We start from the raw sequence: 20,782 nt of genomic DNA, 5'->3' as shown, positions 1-20,782 counted from the left end.
TCTATGTTCACAATCCTTAAAAATCAAAGGTAATGATAGCGGTTCCTATTGTTGATTTTTGTTCTTTGACTAGGTTCCAATTAGGGAACTTTTCCGGTCCAAGGATCCCGAATCTGATAATTTCTAAGTTCAGTTATATAATAACTAGAGTATGAGTGGCTGCACTGGAAGGTCGACCTCATACGCTTTTTCTTTGCCCAGTTTCAGAATTCAGACGTTCAAGATATGGCAGCTCAATTTTTTATTTTTTTTCATCCTACAACTCATCCATGGACCATATTCACAGATAGCCTGAATTTTGAGCACAAGGCTACTTGATCCTTCTGGAAGTGATGTGGCCCAGAACTCCCCTCCCCCGGTGATCCGGCAATGGGTCAACGTTATCTTAGTACAAGCTCAAGGATTTCAACAACTGGAAGTTCTAACGAGCATACCCATTTCATTAAGAAAAGTCAAACAGCATAAGTATCCATGACCATGTCCAATTTTACCTGAGAAGTATCATGGCAATAGAGAGCCCGTGTCCTCTGGCATCGCAGTGCCTCAGCCACGCGTGGTCCAGCAATGGGTCAACGTTATCTTAGTACAAGTTCAAGGATTTCAACAACTGGATGTTCTAATTAGAATACCCATTTCATTAAGCAAAGTCGAACAGCATAAGTATCCATGTCTATGTCCAATTTTACCTGAGAAGCATCATGGCAATAGAGAGCCCGTGTCCTCTGGCATCGCAGTGCCTCAGCCATGAGCTCGTTATCAGCCTTCTCAGGTGCTGATTATTTAACAATAGCTATATGTACTATGTGCCACACAAATACGGCAACTAATTGGAGGACAGTTTGTGCCTTCAGACCACAAATGCAGTCTCAAGGAAACAAATTCTTTTCCTTCAGGGCATTCTCAGCGTGCACGGTCTCTGATCACCTCAAGATCCATCTCACTTGGGTCAGTTGCCTGAATTTCATAGTGGATGCCGTCCAGCTCCCTCCTGAACCTGTCCTTTGATGTTGCATACAGCATCTTAGCTCGGATTCGGGACACGTCAGGAGACCTGAGAGGAAATGTCAAACAATGATTCTTGATTCCAAGTAAAGATTATAGAAAATCTTATAAGTAGAATAACAAATATTTTAGTCCAACTGTCCATAGCAACTAAGTTCGGAAAAATTCATTAACACTTGAGATCAAACGAAACAAAAAAGAAGCGATTCCTTTTCTTCCTAGTCATGGCCTTGCTCCATATCTAATCTATGTTAAAAAGAAATTGAGCTCAGCACGGACTACAAAATTCAAACTCCTCCAGTTCCCTTCTTTAATTCCTTGTCCCACCGAAGACTAGTTATAAATTCCACTAAAAAGGAAAAAATGAATTGTAGGTAAATACAACACATATATCGTCAACATCTGCAACAAGCAGTATTTCTCATAAGGGGGTACGCGTCAACCAATTTAATCCCCTACAGAACTCACTAACAATGGAAACAGAATTGCGATTAGAGCTACTGCAGAAAAACCATTAGCACAAGAATTTGACAAAAAAGGAACATAAGGTATTCACGTGGAAAGAAGCTCAAATTACTGGGCTTTCGTTTCAAAAAATAATTAAAATCGTATAGCTTTTAGAAACATGATTAATAGAAGTACACAAACCTGAAATCATCAAGCAAACACAAAGCAAATTTAATGAGTTAGATAAGTTGAAATGAACACATTACCATGCAATGAAAAAGATCTTGCTTTTCTGACAATTCTCTGAGGTCACAAAATCAAAGTCATAAACTGCATAACGACAGTCATTATCCGGCAAAGATGCAGTGAAATCGTCATAGCTCTCAGCTGGGCCTCCAGTCTTTTCAACCACTACCTCCTTTTTCTTCTCATCAATCTTAAAAATCACATACCGATGTACTTTCTTCCTCTGCAACTCTAGGTATGTGCTCTTGCTGTGATCAGCAACTCCCATTCCAGAAGATGCATTTGTCTGACAACCAAATCCAAATGTTATAAACAAGAATATCATCAGTAAAGAAATGACCCAATGAGCTACTTTTGCCCACCATATGATGACCAACCATATACATAACACGGCACAATTCTGTAACTATCAGTGACAGTGTAGAAGCTGTGAATTAACAAGATGTTGCTCACCGTGAAGTGAGCAATGCCACCCACAAGATCATTACCCTTTAAAATTAATATCTTTTAATTACTTCAAATTTTGCAAATCCCAGATCATAATAAGTATACAATTTGCAGCCCAAAAACTAGAATTGCATTCTCTGAGAAACGAAATGAGAAAATTCATCATGCAAACACATGCTCCAGTTATATGCTACTATAAACTCCATCAAATCAAAGAAGCAAACTTTATTGGCTAAACAAAATTGAAACTTTACTACTACACAGGAATCAAAATGCTGAAAATAATATAAAAACAAAATAAAATACGAAAAAGCATCCTACAAATTCATATATGTTACCAGCAAACCAAACAAAAAATAATAATATAATAGTAACAGAGAAAAAAAACTACTTGAAAAATAAATTAACGTAAGTGAAATCAGATCTATAGAAACAGTAATGAATAATTAAAAAAAAAAAGAAAAAAGACTTACCCCTCTGAAAGACATGGCTGCTTTGAACAAATTGTACGAGAAAACGAAGGAGGGGGCAAGTAAGAAGAAAAAAATAAAAAACCCACCAAAGAGAGAAAATTAAAAATTGTTTTTATTTTTCAAAAAAACCAAGTAAAAGAAAAATATTCACTAACGAGAGAAGAGGTAATATAAGTCTAAATGATTCGTGTTTTCAAAGGAAAGAAAAAGAAAAGGCAACGGAAAGAGGCGTGTCGTGTCAGTTCTTTTCTGACGGTGACCGCCATTATTCGGTTCCGGTGGGTCACCCTCACGGGTTTTTAATTTCACCGTCAAATTTTGTAGGGACCGTCAGATTCGAAAGTACGAGACTCAGATGTGTTGTATGCGTTACACGTGTGGGGAAGATATTACATACGCGACAAGCGGTAGCATGCGTACAAAATAAAATTATTCTCACATCATGATGTAAATCAACGGTGATTAGCTTATGGAATTTAGAAGGTCGAACACGCAAGTATCGTATGCCCTCTCCAGTAGCTTAATCCATTTTGTTCTTACAATTACCCCAATCCAAACACAGCCTAATGACTCGACATCCAACACTCGTAAGCCGAAGCGAAATTTTCACTTTCAATTTTCCCAAATTAAAAACTCGTATTTTTGAGTTTTTTATTTTTTAAATTACAACGTTCGATTCCGTTTTATCGGAAATTCAAAATTCCCCGCGAAAATGGATTCCACCTTTAACCTTTGATTAAAAAATAAAATTAAAAAAACCCTAGATTTCCTATCTTTGCAATTTCTTAGATAAAAATAAAATTAAATCCACTGCGAAATTTTGAGTCTTGTTAGTATCCGTCACTATAAAATATTTTAGGATTTTCTCATCCTTTAAAAAAAAAAATGTCTTTACGGCAGCAAAGAGGGAATTCAAATCCCGCGGCCACGCTTGCAGCTCTCGTCAGCAAGAGAAGCAGGTTCCAAGATGAGCTGCGTAATATTGAAAATCAGGTAAATTTTTGCTCTGTTTGGTTTCCAGGAATATGAATGGAAAAGGAAAACTAAAGATAGTTTCTTGTATTTATTTTTTTTAAACTTGAAATGAAGATTTCTTGTATTTATTTTTTTTTTCTTTTGGTTTGTGATAGGTATATGAGTTAGAGACAAGTTACTTGCAAGATATAGGCCAATTTGGAAATGCATTCAAAGGTTTTGAAGGGTTTCTTTCTTCTGGCAAGAACACTTCAAAGTAATTGCCTTTAATTTTCTTTTACTCATTCTTGTTGTAGTTTTATATTTGTGACTGTGGATACATGTTTGATGGTTTCTTATGTTTTGTTAATTTGTCAGTATTTACACTATTACCTGGGAAACTATAGAAATTTTGGATGCAGTGATGTGTACATTGAGAAGCTTGGCTTTTAAATTTTTCTAACTGAATCATCTTGACTAAAGCTGAACCTGAAGCTTAATCCCTTTTGTGCGTATATAGATGATGCGGTTTAGCTTCTAAAATATGATTCCATTCTAATTTAAATTTTAATTTAGATCTAAGTTAAAAGTTTTTTGTTGTCGCACAAGTGACGGGAGGTTAAATCTTGGTACCTCTTCAGATTGTGGAAGGGAAGGATTATGGAATAGCGAAACCCCTTGACTTACAATAACTCTTGGAATCATCAGTCATGGGGATGTCCAGACAGCTATAAGCTTCATTGTGATAAAAAGTAGGTAGTTAAATGCACCGGGGAATGGAAGAGAAGGTCTCTGTTGATGAAATTTACATCAAATTATTAGGATGGGTGTTAGTAAGTGCACAAATCATGAGTGTTTATTCATTCATTTATTTTCTACAGACATCTATTGAATACTATTGATTTCCTCTATCAAATTTTCTAGGCTGACTTTAGTGGGATTTCTTTTATCTTGACAAATCTTTAATTGTTATTTGTAGCTTCAAGAGGCCTAGGAAATTACAGCCTGAAGATAGAATCTTTTCTTTGTCCTCAGTTACTTCACCTGCGGTATGTACTAAATTGTTGAGTGATGATTACTTGCCTTGGAATGTTGGTTCCTTTTCCAATGATGTATGATACCTGTCACAGAAACATTTATTTTGCTGGTGGTAGAAAGCCTCATGTTTTCCTTTTCTTTTGCAGATTCACGCAACTAATGTTCTATGTTATCGAAAATTTTACCTCACAAATGTATTTAACCCAAAAGGGATATTTTTCTGCATAATCAGGACTCTCCAATTTATGACAACTGGCATGTTAGAAAGGGATAGCTATATCGCTTCCAAAAAAAAAAAAAATACTGCACTCTATGTAGTTTGAACCTTAATAGTTATATAACTTAATATCCATTGTTTCATAAGTGGGATTTTTTACAAAGGCATTTGGCGGTGTGTGGGTTATCAGTTGCCATTCACAAGGGCTGAAGATGACCATGCATTACTACCAGTGTCTTCACTATCACAAGACAATTATCTCCATTTCCAGAAGCTGGTATTGTTATTAGAAAACATGTCCACTTAATGTCTTAATGGAAATTATTCTGCAGCTAAAACATCGCTATCCCAGAGGCATTTATCAAGTTCAGAAGATTTGACTTTTCTGGATTGAATTCCATCTTCTGATGGTTTATATTTGATGCTATTACTCATGCGATTGATGATAGACTAATATTCTCATATTAATTTAACGGTACTGAGGGATCTGATATTATTGTTTTCAACTGAAGGACTGATCGGGGTTTTTATTTGATGCTATTACTTATGCAATTGATAATAGGCTAACATTTTCATTATAAATTTATGGTGCTGTGGGATCTGATTTTCTCGTGTCAACAGAAAGACTAATCAATGGTACTAACCGTGTTCCCTTCCTAAAAAAGTGTACTAATTGTTGGCACTTCCTAATTTATATGTAACTTGCAACACTTTTAAGCTATATTAATGTGAAACCTACTGTCCTACCAGACGTAAGCTTTACATATTGAAATCTGCTGCTATAACTAACTATTTAAGACGTGGCCATTTGCCTTTTTTCTGCTTTATAATGTTCATTCTGCATCTTTTATTTATGTCCTTTTCCCCTATCAGAATTTTTAGTTGTGGAATATTGTCATAACTCATAAGGAAGGTGCATCTCACATGTAAATGTAATTGACATATCCAGATTTAACAAGACTGGTTTGTTCACATTGTGTTCTTTGTGTTTAGGCTGAAGAACTTGGAGTTAGGCGTGATGGTAAGTTCGTATTTATTATCTTACAATTTGTATTTCCTTGATAGCGGTAAATTGATGATGGTATTCCAATACTTGGTTTATTACAGATGGAAGATTCGATTATGGCGCTGGTAGGTCTAAGGGTGGAAACTTGCCTTCTAACGGACAGTAAGTGCACTTTTCATTTTGACTGCTGTTTTAACTGGATTAGGGTCAAACCTGATTAGAACAAATAAATTTATATTATAGACTGTAGTTGCGTAGGTGAATCTGTGGTGTGCTTTACTAATGGAAGGAGGATAACTGGGTGAGTTTGGTGGTAAGTGGAGATGAGAATTGGCAAGGAACAAAAGTGAAACCCGCAAGCCTTTGAACTCCTCGAAGCCTGCAAAAATGGAGCAAACCGAGGTTAGAGGTGGAGCTGGCGGTGGCTGACGATTTTTCCTCCATTTTTGCTGGCTTCGAGGAGTTCAAAGGCTCATGGGTTTTTCTTTTGTTCCTCACCTATTCTTATCTCCACTTACCACCAAACTCATCCATTCAAGTAATCATCCTACTTCCATTAGTAAAGCATACCTCAGATTCACATACGCAACTATATTATATAAATTTATTTGTTCTAATTGGGTTTGACTAAAATCCGGTTAAAACAACTACCAAAGTTTTCTCAGCATTTATCTTGAAGAACAAAGATAACTAGGGACGAAGAAATTTGAAATAGCTGTTAAGAATGTGGGTGCTAGTTGGTTCTACTAGTAAAACTTGGGTTTCAAAGTTCAAATCTTGCTAAAATCAGGGGTGGTGAGTGGTTTAGTTTATATATTGATTGTGGGTGTGTGTTGGTTCATTCAACTGGCAAAACCTCTTTATTGTCTTTTCTTAAAAAATAATAATAATAATAATAGAATTGTTTAAATGTGATTATATCTCACAAACTTGAAAATCATTTATCCATCCATTAAATTATAACTAATCAACCAAAAAACCATTTTTAGGGGTAAACCAAAGAGGGGGAGAACGGCACCGACACCAAGAGATGGGAAGAGAAACAGGACAACAAGTGAACCAGATTTTGATGATGATGATGACCCAGATATGATCTCGAGATGACTTTCATGGGACCACTTGTAGTGTAACATGAGACTAATGATTGAGAGAGAATGTGTTGTTGTTGTAGTGTAGGTAGCTTTTAGTGTCTAGGCCACGTTGACTAGCATTTCTTTAGATTTGGTTAGTTGTATTGCATATGCACCATGCCATGAGGCCTTGAGATTCTTAATTTATTTTGGTACTTACTTTCATCCATTTGTACTCAATGTTCTATCCAAATCATGTTCTCATTCTTTTGTAATACCACTTTACTAAACTTTAACTATATGATCTTTTTCTCAATGATTATGTAACCGTTTTGGTCTCAAAGAAAGTTGCTTATTGAGCTCCATCTACATTTTCCCCCTCTTTATGTTATAAATATAATTCTTGAGAAGCTAGCTCCCTTGTTTTTAGTTGAATATATGCCGATCAAGGAAATGGGCAACATGAATTTTGTAAAATAGTATAACTTGATCGGCTGATGTTAACGACTGATCAAGGTAAATATTCATTTCATTTTCTTCTTTAGAAACATGATATGATATCTTATCCCGAATTAATCCTCGTGCTTTTAAAAATAAATCAAAACATCTCTGTCGTTACCTACAAGTCTTGATTCATTACTCTTCTTTCCTCCTTTCTCTCACGATTAAGAAATTTTGTTTTCACCGAGAAAAATGAGAGTGAAATTGATGCATGCATGTGGACTTATTGGGTGATATGGATTATAAAGTCTCTGTTTTTCCTGCTTTGGATTGCTGGAAAGTTAGGGATGTTCAAAATCAAATTCAATCTACTCAATCTGTCTGATCTATAAAAATTCGATTTGTGGATTGAATTGGATTGAAAATTTAAAAATCCGCAGTCGGTGGATTGAATATGGATTTACTTCTGTAAATTCGCAAAATCTGTGAATCCTCAAAAAAAAATTATTTAATTAAAAAATAAAACTTATAAATGTGGCATTGCTACTTACTAATAAATAAATAAGTTAAAATGTAGTTACATTAACACTATACATATCTTATTCAATAATAATATATAATAAACGTGATCAAATAATTAAATAACTAAATAAACAAATATAACTTTCTAAACAGTTAATTTTTATAATTTTAGTTAATTTTCATGTATTGATTTAAACAAATGAAATTTTTTTCTTTTCACTGTGTTATATTTTGAGACTTTGAATTTATTATTCTATGTTTATTTAAACACTTAATTTATTTAAATCTTATTCAATTTTGAAGTTGATTGGTAATAAATTTATTTTATTTAAATCTTATTCAATTTTGAAGTTGATCGGTAATAAATTTATTTTTTTATTTAATTAGTTCGTACAATGAACATAATTAAAAAATTTTAATCCGTAAATCAATTCGCAAAATGATGGATTGAATATGAATTGGATCAAATTCGCATCCGATCCGCAGACATATGAATTGGATTTAGATTGAATTCGTCAATCCGTGGATTGAATTGGATTGGATTGAAAATTCACAATCCGTAAAATCATGGATCGGATATGGATTGATATCCAATCAGTAAAATTTGATCCGCAAACACCCTATTAGTGAAAGTGAATTGCCTAACAAATCTCTATCATTAATTGATGATGACCAATGATTGTTAAACTCATTTAATAATGTATTTTAAATATATTTTAAGGAAAACATTTGTTAACCACGGGATCGTTAGATGTTAAGTACAAGTAGTCATTAATTTTTTTTTTTCTGACAATAGCTTTGTATCACTCATTCTTTTTAATAATTCCTCAATTAAATTAGTAGATATCTCGTTGTTAGTCGTTTCAGTAGATTTGAACGAAATTTTAGAATAATTTTTTAAATAGTCTCATATGAAGGAAAATTTTGGAATAATTACTTGTATATATGTATGCATTGTATTCATTTTCTAATGCGGACGACTTCATTTTTCTTTTTCTATTTTTTATGCGGACACACTTTTCAGTAATATAATTTAATATAATTAATTTTTTATGTTATTAAACCACACGGCTTAACAATGTTTTTGTATTATAAAAAAATAAAGATAACTATATAATAATAGAGATTCATCCAACTAAAGAAAATTGTTTGATAACTAGTGGATCAAAACCTGTCGGCGCATAACGATAGAGATTTGCTATGCTAAATCGTGGGGGGTATGATTTGTACTGTTTCCCTTAACACCTTACCCTAGCAAACACATGGGAATCATTTTTAGATTTTCTTTCAGCTTTTGTGTTGCTTTAAAAAAGCTGAATTGCCGACAAATCCAAAGATCTTATGTTCCAATTCCGAAGGAAAGGTAAATAAAATGATCATTGAAAAACCAACGACAAGGGGACAACTATCGAGCTTAAAACCAGTTTAGTTGATAATTAATGACATTAAGAGTGTTAGATGAATTGGTTAATTACTTAGTTATTAAAGCTCATTAAGATAGTGCTTAGAACTTTCTAACTCCCGTCTGCTCATAAATTTAGTGAAAGAAAAGTTGAACACAAAACATTCACAAAGTTTTCAATACGTACGATTTAGAGATTGCAAAACCCCGGGCCGGGTCCGGGTATTGCCATGACCGGACCCTGCCCGGATGCAACCGGTCCGGGTCTGGGTCCGGGTCGGGTTTTAATCCGAGTACCCGGATTTTATATTTTTTAATATTTTATGTGTATATATTTTTTATTTTTTGGTAATTTTATAAGTTTTAAATTTATTTCAATAAAATTTGACATGAAAATAGAAATTTTAAGTGTTTAAAACTTTATATATGTATAATAAATAAGTCAAATAAATATAAAATATTTAAAATAATATATATTTTATAATTTTTTTAATAAAATCCGGGTTCCGGGTTTATCAAGTGATGCCCAAGACCGACCCGGCTTCATACTCGGACCGGATATTACCCGGCCCGCAACACCCAGGTACGGTCCGGGTCTGGACCAGACGGGTATTTTTGCCACCTCTAGTACGATTGAACGAATACGCATAGCATGAATAGTAAGTGATAAGGACAAAAGTCCCAAAACACGTTTAAGAAAATTTTGTACGCATATGGATTATTTTATGAAACATGTGCTTAAATTTGTCTACTTGATACAAAAGCTAGCCCAAAAAATTGACTCGGACCAAAAGCAAATGATCCGTGATATACTGATATGCTTTACAGATTGCTACTTCTTTCCTTGTTGACACTTCAAGTTCGAACGAAAATATTGACAGTTCGAACAAAAATGTTGACTTGTTTCAATATGTTTGACAGCTCGCTCCAATAATAATTTTCTATCAATAATTTCTTTTATTACGATGATTATGAAAACGCATATGATTGGTTTTTTTTGGGACTTTGGCGCTAGGCTGTCTATACAAATGGTCTTATATAAAATGAGAGATGTGCAATCATTATACAAATCACTGGTGATAGAAATTAGTTATATAAAAATGCAATTTGCAAGGCAATCTCATTGTATCCTTACCCAATTGTAAACTTTTTGAAGGTCAATGAGTGATAATTAATTTTCTTTTTAAAGCAGCAATTAATTATATACTAAACAATATTGATAATATTCCGTATGTCCATCTAAGAACACTCATGCATAAATCTTCAAATTCGTTTTACAATGGTGAAACCGAGCAGCCTTATTTATTTATTTATTTTTTTGATGAGAAAAGTAAACCGAGCAGCCTTATTAAATTATTTTGCAAGGCAATCTCTTTGTGGCTTTACCCAATTGTAACTTTTTGAAAGGTTAATGAGTGTTAATTTTCTTTCTAAAGCAACCATATTTCCATATGATCATGCTTAAGTTCATATTAGTCGAAGAATGTTTCCATTTGAACGATGAGACCGAATTAAAAAAAAAAAATCTTCAAATTCATGTACATCGGTGAAATCTAGCAGCCTAATTAATATATATTTAATTTCAACATGAATTTCTTGTTGACCCATTGATGATATTGTGTCTTATGTAGTTGGATAATCATATTACATTCATTAAGATCATGATTTATTTTCCCACTAAATCATATATTTTTTAATAATATCTTAAACACGGATGAAATTATAATATTCTAAATGTGTTTGAATTGAAAATAACTGCAAGATGAGTTGACTCATAAATTACATACTTAAATCATTAGCTGTAAGTTGACTCATAAGTTATACACCAGTAATATAAGTGGTTTTTTATTTATTTATCGAATATACATTTTAAAATTATAAAATTTGATACTAGTTTTTAGCTTTAAATTAATCTATGTATTAAAATTAAACCTACAAAATACAAACGTATGTCTGCATCTGATATTAATTTTCATGGTCCATAAAGGGTGCCATGTACGTTCGACTCGCTACTTTTCGGTAGGTTATATCATATGTGCACGAGATTATATTTAGTTTTTCTTAATTTATTATTGTAGCTTACATCACATACACACTTCCAAGTCATCCCTTTATGATCATAATCACTACTCACTCTTAATTTGGTTGAGTAGTGAGCATTTATTAATCGTCTCATTCTTGAGGTTGTTTGTTGACGCCTTCTTTTATGTGAATTATGGAGGTTGATTCTCGTACTACGCCATCACAGAGCTGATTTTTAAAGTTTTAATTTTAATATATTTATAATTATAAATTTCAATATATCGTAATGTAGTATCCTCACGTCGTGTATTATGGCGGTTGATATAATATTTTGTATTTTCAATAATACGTAATGGGTGTCATATTAAACAGTTTTTTTTATGGAAATAAAATGATAAATCAAATGATTGATCGTCTCTATCTTAATTAGTAATAAAAAAATATATAGGCAGTTAATCAACATGAAGGTTGATCGACTCAATCTTTGCTAATCAATCATTATTTCCAAACTAAGTTAATTAAAATCATTTCTTTTTTTGATGTTTTAAATACTCTGTATGAATTGAGTGTATGTGCTAATAAATAAATAAGAGTGAAGTTTATATATATATATTTTATATTCTTTCTAAAAAAATTTCAGTGTGCAATTGACTTCCCCAAATAACTAATGGTGGATCTATCTCGCTCTAGCCTTGAATTTTCATATCATGTCCTCACAAAACTAATTTAGAAGGTTTCAATTTCAGTGGATTTATAATTATATTAAAAACTAAATGTTTACTCTTTAATTAATCTGTATACTATTATGGCATGACAAACACTATCATATGATACAATCAACTTTAAAACAAATTTTTTATCTTTAACTATAGGCCATAGCATAACAACAACAAAATAAATAAAAAAAAGGGTGATACGTTATTCTATAATTACATATAATGTAACTTATAATAAATTTAAATGTAATTATTTCACATATTATTATTATTCTCTTGAGTGATTATTTTTGGATTGCTTTTGGCTATATATAGCTGTGTTTACTTGCTGGAGTGGGAGTGAGGAGTGTGGATTCCTCCTACTCCAGCGTTTACTTTCTCTAAATGGGAAGGGAGTGGGAATCTCACTCCGTGGGTCCCACTCATTTTTGGAGTAGGGAGTGGGAGTGGGACTCCCATTGGGGGAGGTGGGAGTGGGAATTCACTCCCACCTCTCCCTTTTTTACCCTTTTATTTTTTTAATTTAATTTAATTTAATATTTTATAATTAATAAAATAAAATAAATATTATTATATTTATTTGAATAATAATATTATATTTAACTAAATAATAATTTGCATTGATTCTAAGTTAAAATTATTTTAAAATAATATTTTATATTAATAGAGAATTAATAAATATAATATTATTATATTTATTTTAAAAATAATAGTACTATATTTATTTAATATTAATAATAATAAATAGTTTATTCTAAGAAAATATTAATTTTGTACTAAATAATATTATATTATTATTTTATATAATAATAAATTTAATATAATTATATTAAATAAAATAAGGTTTCATTTTGTATTAAAATTAATAATTTATTGTTCATAATTAAGAATATTAATAATTATAATAAATTTACAAATATAATAAAATAAATATTATTCATTAAATATATTTTTTATTAGTTTTGTAATTAAAAACTATAATCTTTAAATAAGGATAAAATTATAATTTGAAACTATTTACTCCCAATTCAAGATAAAATAAACACATAAATTGGATTCTGATCTCTATTCCATGCTTCCATTCCAGTGTAAGTAAATAACCTACTCCCACTCCCACTCCACACTCCCAATTATCGGATTCCCACTCCTCAAAATTCTCAATCCAATACAAAAAATAAACGCTATCATAATGTAGGAAAGTAGCTGCCAATATTCATGATATGCGTCAGCCTCGAATTGAATGTGCACGCACTCCACCGAAAGGTAGGTGGTATTCAAAACTACATTGAAAGAAACGCATTGTTTTTTCGGAAGTAGCATGCATTTTCAATTGAAATGACTATTGGTTGCCATGATTACGACATTGTCTGTCCATATGATTACAACTGTGTATTGCAATGTGAGGAAGTGCTCAAATCATCTCTTATACCTTTGTATTTAAAATTAAAATGACTATCGGTTAGATTTAGTGGCTGCTGGATACATTATATTCCATGCTATTACTGATCCAATCAAATCATTTTAAATTTGTCCAATCTTGACTTTTAAGGTGATGTATCTCATATGAAGTATTGATTAAGATTTCAGATAAAAAAATTACAGATAGGTTGAAAAATAAGAGTTTAAAAGCGAGTATAATTGAATGAGTTCACAAGACGTTAGCTCTGATGTCATGTCCATAAAATAAATCCATATATATGTGGTGTTTGAAATTTAATCCTTATTATTAATAATTTAGTAGTTATCGTTAACTTAATATATGTAAGATCACGATAAAGATATATAAAAGAAGAAATATCTCAAAACAACTCTATCAATATACTTAATTTTATTTAAGAGTATCATGTTAACTTGAAATTTCTTCGCACAAGTCAAGAGAGTCATTTATGCACACACATCAAAGGGGTCATATATACAATGACAATAAAATATTAATTTTCTAACTTGCTTACTATTATCTATTTGCAACAATTTTGAATGTGTCCTACTGAAAATATACCTTGTTATCATAATTATGTCAACTGCATTCATGTTTCATTTTTTAAGTATATGATATAAAGTGTCTTTTTTTCTAAAGATCTTAAAACATAATAATTAAAATTTAAATTGTAACTTAAATATTAAAATCTCTAGGATTATTATTTTTCAACTGCATGCTACATTAGTATATCATAATTGATATTCTAAATCCAATTTGCATAAATTCTGTTGAATAGACTATTTTCTTTGAAAGTAAAGTTTTTGTCCTTTATGTGCATAATCAAACCGTGTGTATTTTTACTCGTAAATAATCTTGTACAACTTGCCATCTTTAATCTAAATTTTTTGTTGACAGAATTGACCAAGTCAAGCCAGTCCACATACAATTCATTAATTATTATTTGATACCATATTAAAGTACAGACAGTCTCACTCCTTAATTTTTTTTAATTGGTGATATTTCATCCTATTAATTTATTATTATGATCACATTTACTTTAAGGCCATAACTATTTTGGAGTTATTTCAAGATAGAGCACGAATAATTACCTCTCACTTAGAGTAATAAATAGTAAAAAATACGTTATAACTTTATTCGTGTGGTTATAATTCATGTTCTACCTTAAAACAACTCCAAAGTAACCAAAACCAGTGGCGAAGCTATCACTATTTTTTGGGGTGGGCTAGATTTTTTTAAAATTCAATTACTTCAAAAAAAAATTATATACAAATGAAATTATTAAAATACAATGGAGAAGCAAAAAACTAATAATAAAACTATAAAAGTACAATGTAAATAAAAAAAATACTATCGACAAAATTTTATTCGATTCTTCAAAAAAAAAATTCATATAGTATTGTATCTAAATTATATTGTGTGCGATAATAATATATTAGAAAATTATTAATTATTTTATCAAAAAATTTGACAAAAGTATAAGCTAATAACTAATTCAAAAACAGTATGAGCATATGGGTGCAGCAGAGGCTGACCGTCAATCATGAGGTGACAACTTGATGATTTGAACATATGAGTTTTGGAGAATTTAGACTTTGGATAATTGGATCAATTAGTTAGAGATTTGGATGAGTTTTTCGATTTAGAGAAAATAAATATTAACTATAATTATTTGTTATATTTTTATATTTTATTATAAGTTTTTTTTAAAAATAAATTTATAATTAATTCATTTTTTTTTCAAGAAACTAACCCGGACTACGGCCCTAGTTAGCCTTCTTGATAGCTTCGCCCCTGACCAGAACCTTTACTTTAATTTATATTTTCGTTTATGAATTTAGTAAAAAGATAGAGTTATCAGAGCCCACAATTTTTCTCTCCTATTATCTTCTTCATCCCTTCTTTTTTTTTTTTTTATATATGAATTCTTATTAATTTTGTCTTCATTTCTTTTTGTAAATGTTTGGGCGAGCAGCCGGCAAATAAACTTCCACAAGAATTAGATTCCAATCATGAAAACTCGTACCATGCATTCATAATCCACTTGAAATGACATTTAATGGACTAATGAACTCCTCTATAATTTTTTTTTTTATAAATTAACGTGGCATATATAATTTAATTGATTTAATTTAATATTTTTTAGTTCATATGATTTATTTATATTTATATTTTTCATTTAACAAATAAATTTGTGTCACATTAATTTACATAAAATAAATATCCAAATATTTATAACTCCATCAACACTCATGACTTTATATCAACGGTTATCATTATGATTCACATCTTGTTACGAGCTGTAAAACCTTTGAAAATTTTTTGAGAAATAGAAAGCTTCTCATATGTACTCATGGTTTTAATCTATTTACACACTTTTATAATTTGCACAAAAGAAGAAGCGACTACATTTGTAACTTATGGTTTAAATCCAAGGTGACAGAATTCAGATCTTCTTTCGAAACTTTTGCCCTATTAAAGACTATTATCATACCACCATTTTATAAAAAGAAAATCCGGAATTTTATGAGAGGTTTATTGATATATAAAAAGTTATTTTAAAATTTTCAATGGAGTTAATTGAGATTCGAGAATTAAAGACAGTGATAGACTTACAAATTCTTCTACAAAATATTAAACAAATGTTATCATCTTTAAAATAATTATTTTTTTTCAGGTCATAAATAAATATAGAAAAATCAAGATAGCCGATTTTGAAAACGTGAAAGACTTATTGTCGAGAAGTGATTTTTTTTTTTTAATCTTTTTTGGCGGCTGTCCTGCAGCAGCAGCAGCAGCATCTAGCTTTCTTCACTCACTCATAAATAATAATAATTTCTTGAGACCAATTATGCATGAGATTTTTTTGTCCATTATTTGCATTGGTTCCTTTTCTACTATTACAGGTCATAAAGCACTGAGGAAATCTTACCTGGGACAGATACATTGTATCATCCGTGTGTCTATTCAATCAAATTTTGACGCTTCAACACATGTTTTGGACTCAGAATATCATTTACAATGAACTCGATTGACTGCAAATAATACTCGAGTAAACTAAATCCCATTTCCAGGAACCTACGTATGTCGTGTTGAATATACGATGAAGATTATCTTTTAAAATATTTTTGCCCTGGACTTTTCAAGCAAGACACTGTGGAATATATCTTTAAGCATAAATATGCAGCCACCCCAACAGGGCATTCAAAATCTTTATATAAGCAGATCAAGAGAGTACCCGTTTAATCTCTTCTTTCATTAGTAACTCCACTAGTTTGAAAGAAATTAACAAGATGGGGAGGGCTCCCTGCTGTGAGAAGATGGGGTTGAAGAAGGGGCCATGGACTCCTGAAGAAGATAGAATTTTAATCGTCCACATAAAAAAACACGGCCATCCCAATTGGCGTGCGTTACCAAAGCAAGCCGGTAAGTAGCATACATAATTGAATTCTAATATATGAAGAGATCTACATACATGTAGTGTTCGTTAATTTTCTTAATTGGCTTTCAATTTTATTTATCCTTCAGGTTTGTTGAGATGTGGAAAGAGTTGCAGACTCCGATGGATAAATTACTTGAGGCCTGATATTAAGAGGGGAAACTTCAGCAAAGAAGAAGAGGAAACTATCATCAACTTGCATGACATGTTGGGGAATAGGTATGCATCTATCATTCGATCACATATCTCAATTCTATTGTTAATTAGCCTTAACTTCAGGGACTTGAGGGAGAGTAACTCTTCACTTATTCTGCCAAGCTATATCTATAAAGGTGATCTCCGTGGTGCTGGCCTCTGGAATAGAGCCACGGAGGGGCAATGGCCCTCAAGCTGGATAAACCAAATCACCTTTAGGCCCTTTTTTAATAATTTAGATTGTGGCCACCTCAAGTTTGTGACTTTTACATTATGGTCCAATTAGTAGAGCATAGAGCGTAAATGTCTCAGGTTTTATATCTTATAAACTTTGCTCCATTTTCTAGGTGGTCAGCTATCGCAGGAAGGTTACCAGGAAGGACAGATAATGAGATTAAAAACGTGTGGCACACGCACTTGAAGAAGAAAGCAGCAGCAGTACTGAAGCAAAACCAGAAGGCCAATACTAATAATAATAATAGTAATTCGGATGATCACAAACAAAACTCTAAAGCAACAACAGCTCATGATCATCAGTCTGCAGAATCTGCAATGTCTCCCCAGGCATCATCTTCCAGTGATGAGCTCTCCTCGGTCACTACTGGAGAAACAAATAATAATAATAATAATAATAGTGATCAGTACTGCATGGATAAGCATGTGAAAAGTGATCATGAGCAAAATGTTGACTCGTTTGAAAGTTTTCCTGTGATTGATGAAAGCTTCTGGACAGACACCAGCTTATCTGAAAATTCAAGCAATTTGACATCAGATTTCGGAGGCGGCCTTAATGAATTTGCGATGGGTCATCATGATTACGGTGGCGGCATGGACTTCTGGTACAACATTCTTGTCACGTCCGGGGCAGACTCATTAACATTACCATTTTAGAAATTTATAAATACGACAACGTGTGTTGATTATTAGTCCAGTCTTTTGTCGAAAGTATACACATGCGTGCATCATTAGAAAAATTGAGAAGTAGTTAGCTGGAATCATTCTTATCAGTGACTTATTGGAGGTGATTTGATGAGACGAATAGGGGAAAGTCAAATTTCACTGACTTGTAATTTTTGTATAGTAATTGAAGAAAAGCTAATGCTATATAGGCAGCTTCTTGTGTTTAGAGTTGTGTGTAATCCTTATTTGTCCAATACGCGTGCGTGCTCATTCTATATTCTACAATTAATTAATGTGTACGTACTAGTTTGTCATAGGGACAAAACGTTAGTTATTACTCTAATTTAGAATTTGTGAAGTTGACAAGATAAAAAAACAAGCTTATTGTTTAGTAGCCACTAGATCCCATAATATGCTCCAATGAGATTTGGGATTTCTATTTGTTACGTTGAATCATCCCTAAGTAATACATTATAATATACTCTCTGCGACAGCTTTCTTTCATTATTGATAATAACATAATCGTTGTAGGTATAATTTGCAACATATAATTAATATTAATATGCACTATAAATAATATTTGTGATGCGTAATGATACTCTTTTGTAGATTCTATTCAAATCCCGTATTTTCAAAAAAATTCACCATTAAATATCTATCATTTTAATCTTAAAGTTACCTAAATTTTTCAATATATTTCACTTAATTCCATAATTATCATAGATAAAATGAACCGGTGAATTTTGCATCTCTTCTCTCACTTTGTCTACGGTTCCTCGCTTTGATCACCAAAATCAAAACTAAGAATGAAAGCAAACCCATGATTTGAAGATGATTGGAAATTTTGCCCAAACTGATCAGGAGACTGGGAGTCTTCTTTTTGTTATCTTAAACTTAGATTCATCATTTTTTTTAGTCTCATATGTAACTAGAATATTAGACATTCTTTGTGGAGAGGAAAAAAAAAAGGAATATAAATAAAAGAAAGTGAGTTTTTTTTTTCGGTGTATTAAACTACCTGGTATCCGAAGATCACATTTGATCCCGACTAATCTAGATTTGAGCCGGTAAGACCACTAGAGCGGTAAAGTGAGTTCTTTAAAACGTAATAAACACGGTTATTTATTGCACATATTTAATAAAATAAAGAAACATGATTAATTATACATACAAAAATTTTCAAGGAAACTCACTTGTGGTGCAAGTGACCTTGCCTTTCTTTTCTTTTCCTTTCTTTTTTTCGGGGGGCTTTCTTCGTTGTTTCAATTGTCCCTTCTCAGTGTAATAATTTTCCAAAGACGAATCAAGATCTAGAAAATTCTTTTGCATTGTATATACTTGAGAGCAGAACACGAACCACAAAAACTTTATCAGTCAAGTCAATAAAACAGAAGCATAAAATAAAGGAGTACTTTGGATTAGGAACATGGTCCTTATTAGTTCTAGGTCTTACTTTCTTTAGTCGTGAGAAAAATTTTCAGGTTATTGCCAAATGCTAATGCCACTTTATGAAGTCTTCTTGGATGTGGGGTTTGTTTGTTCAGGCTCAACTTCCTTTTATAGTCATTGGATTTTCGGTCATCGTCAACAATTATTTTCTTGTTGGCAAAAAACTTTTCCTAATGAATGTGTTCGCACAATGTGCGTTGCGAAAAATATGTTGCATGTGATAATAATAAAATCATTACTAATAATAAAAAAACTTGTTTTTGAAAAAGAAAAAAGAAAGAAGAAAGAAATTGGGACAGCTACCCCATTTTCAGGTTATTGCACTGCAGTCAGGCCCTAATTTCTAATCTCTGTCGTGTGAATGGTGGAATTTGTACCACAAGGTGATCTCATTCACATACGGCGAGCCTTTCAAAACAATTGTTGAGAAAATTCTTGACTCTTCAATTTCGTAAGCTGCTGAACATGACTTTCAACAGTCATCGAAATTGATGTGCTTATGGTTACTCTTAATTTCGTGATACGATAGATGTTTATTTTGGAATACCACACCTTAGAGCTTGGACGCTATCAGATTATCAGATTTTATTAATGGGCTATGCTGCCCTTAGAGCACCGTACTTGGACCATTACTTCAACCGTATGCAAAACTCCAGAGTCATTAATGCTCAGCGATGACATATTGACAGTTGTGGTGGCGGAAAATGAATACGATTTCCATGTGGAAGAGCGAAAGATAAAACGCTCAAAGTTCCCCTGTTGACCTGAGGGGCATTGATGAGCTGAAAATGAATAAAAATGTGTGGAAACAAATGACTAGCGTTAATAATAAATATCCCGGAAGATGAAGTGAATGACGAAAATATCTCTTGTATAATTCCTGTGAAATTCAAGAGGCATCCAACAAAAAAGTAACGATACAGTTATAAATTTTTATATAAATTTATTTTATATAAATTAATATGACATTAATTTATTCAGTTGAATGAAAATATAAAATAATAAAAATAAATCATGTGAAATTAAGTGATATTTAATTTAACCAATCTTATCATACCACATTAATTTATATAAAATAAATTTATATAATAATTTATGACTATATAATTACTCCCAATAAAATGATCCAGAAATGCATTCCTTTTCACCTTTTCTTTTCTTGTCTTCTACTCCTTGGATAAAGTAGTCTATGTTCCCACCAGCAGATTAGATTTTAGTAAAATTCTGAGTCCTCATTGACTGGAGCACATACAATACAATTGCATTGCAACTTCGGTCTACGAAGATGATTAACTAAAAGCTAAAAGCAAGTAAATATCAGGTACCCTTCCTTGAGCCAATCATCATGTGCCAGCGCC

The 20,782-nt window shown here is 31.9% G+C and overlaps 3 protein-coding genes across 5 annotated transcripts; 2 read left to right on the top strand and 1 right to left on the bottom strand.

Moving 5' to 3' along the window:
- Nucleotides 1-419: 419 nt before the first annotated feature.
- LOC102608961 (actin-depolymerizing factor) lies at nt 420-2,784 on the bottom strand. Of its 2 annotated transcripts, XR_008055286.1 has the most exons (4): nt 2,616-2,784; nt 1,716-1,981; nt 687-1,051; nt 420-491 (listed from the first exon to the last, which is right to left on the bottom strand). XR_008055286.1 is itself a non-coding variant. In XM_006489673.4 (3 exons), the coding sequence occupies exons 1-3, from the start codon at nt 2,628-2,630 to the stop codon at nt 901-903; spliced, it is 432 nt and encodes a 143-aa protein (XP_006489736.2). In that variant the 5' UTR covers nt 2,631-2,784; the 3' UTR covers nt 420-900. The 2 variants fall into 2 exon arrangements, 1 of the variants encoding a protein (XP_006489736.2); XM_006489673.4 differs by having other exon boundaries at nt 420-1,051.
- Nucleotides 2,785-3,104: 320 nt separating this feature from the next.
- LOC102608676 (chromatin modification-related protein eaf6) lies at nt 3,105-7,216 on the top strand. Of its 2 annotated transcripts, XM_006489672.4 has the most exons (6): nt 3,137-3,608; nt 3,746-3,846; nt 4,549-4,618; nt 5,818-5,845; nt 5,932-5,992; nt 6,820-7,216. In XM_006489672.4, exons 1-6 carry the CDS (start codon nt 3,501-3,503, stop codon nt 6,932-6,934), a joined length of 483 nt encoding a protein of 160 aa, XP_006489735.2. In that variant the 5' UTR covers nt 3,137-3,500; the 3' UTR covers nt 6,935-7,216. The 2 variants fall into 2 exon arrangements, with proteins under 2 accessions (XP_052298572.1, XP_006489735.2); XM_052442612.1 differs by lacking the exons at nt 5,818-5,845; nt 5,932-5,992; nt 6,820-7,216 and adding an exon at nt 4,754-5,330 and having other exon boundaries at nt 3,105-3,608.
- A 9,378-nt stretch (nt 7,217-16,594) lies between these two features.
- On the top strand, nt 16,595-18,201 carry LOC102608382 (transcription factor MYB13-like). The gene is made up of 3 exons (XM_006489671.4): nt 16,595-16,867; nt 16,970-17,099; nt 17,423-18,201. The coding sequence occupies exons 1-3, from the start codon at nt 16,735-16,737 to the stop codon at nt 17,964-17,966; spliced, it is 807 nt and encodes a 268-aa protein (XP_006489734.2). The 5' UTR covers nt 16,595-16,734; the 3' UTR covers nt 17,967-18,201.
- Nucleotides 18,202-20,782: the final 2,581 nt, after the last annotated feature.

The sequence above is a fragment of the Citrus sinensis genome, chromosome 1, assembly GCF_022201045.2.
Source record: "Citrus sinensis cultivar Valencia sweet orange chromosome 1, DVS_A1.0, whole genome shotgun sequence".
NCBI classification, from domain to species: domain Eukaryota; kingdom Viridiplantae; phylum Streptophyta; class Magnoliopsida; order Sapindales; family Rutaceae; genus Citrus; species Citrus sinensis.
The sequence above is the reverse complement of the archived record's forward strand: the minus strand, read 5'-3'. Positions and strand labels throughout refer to the sequence as shown.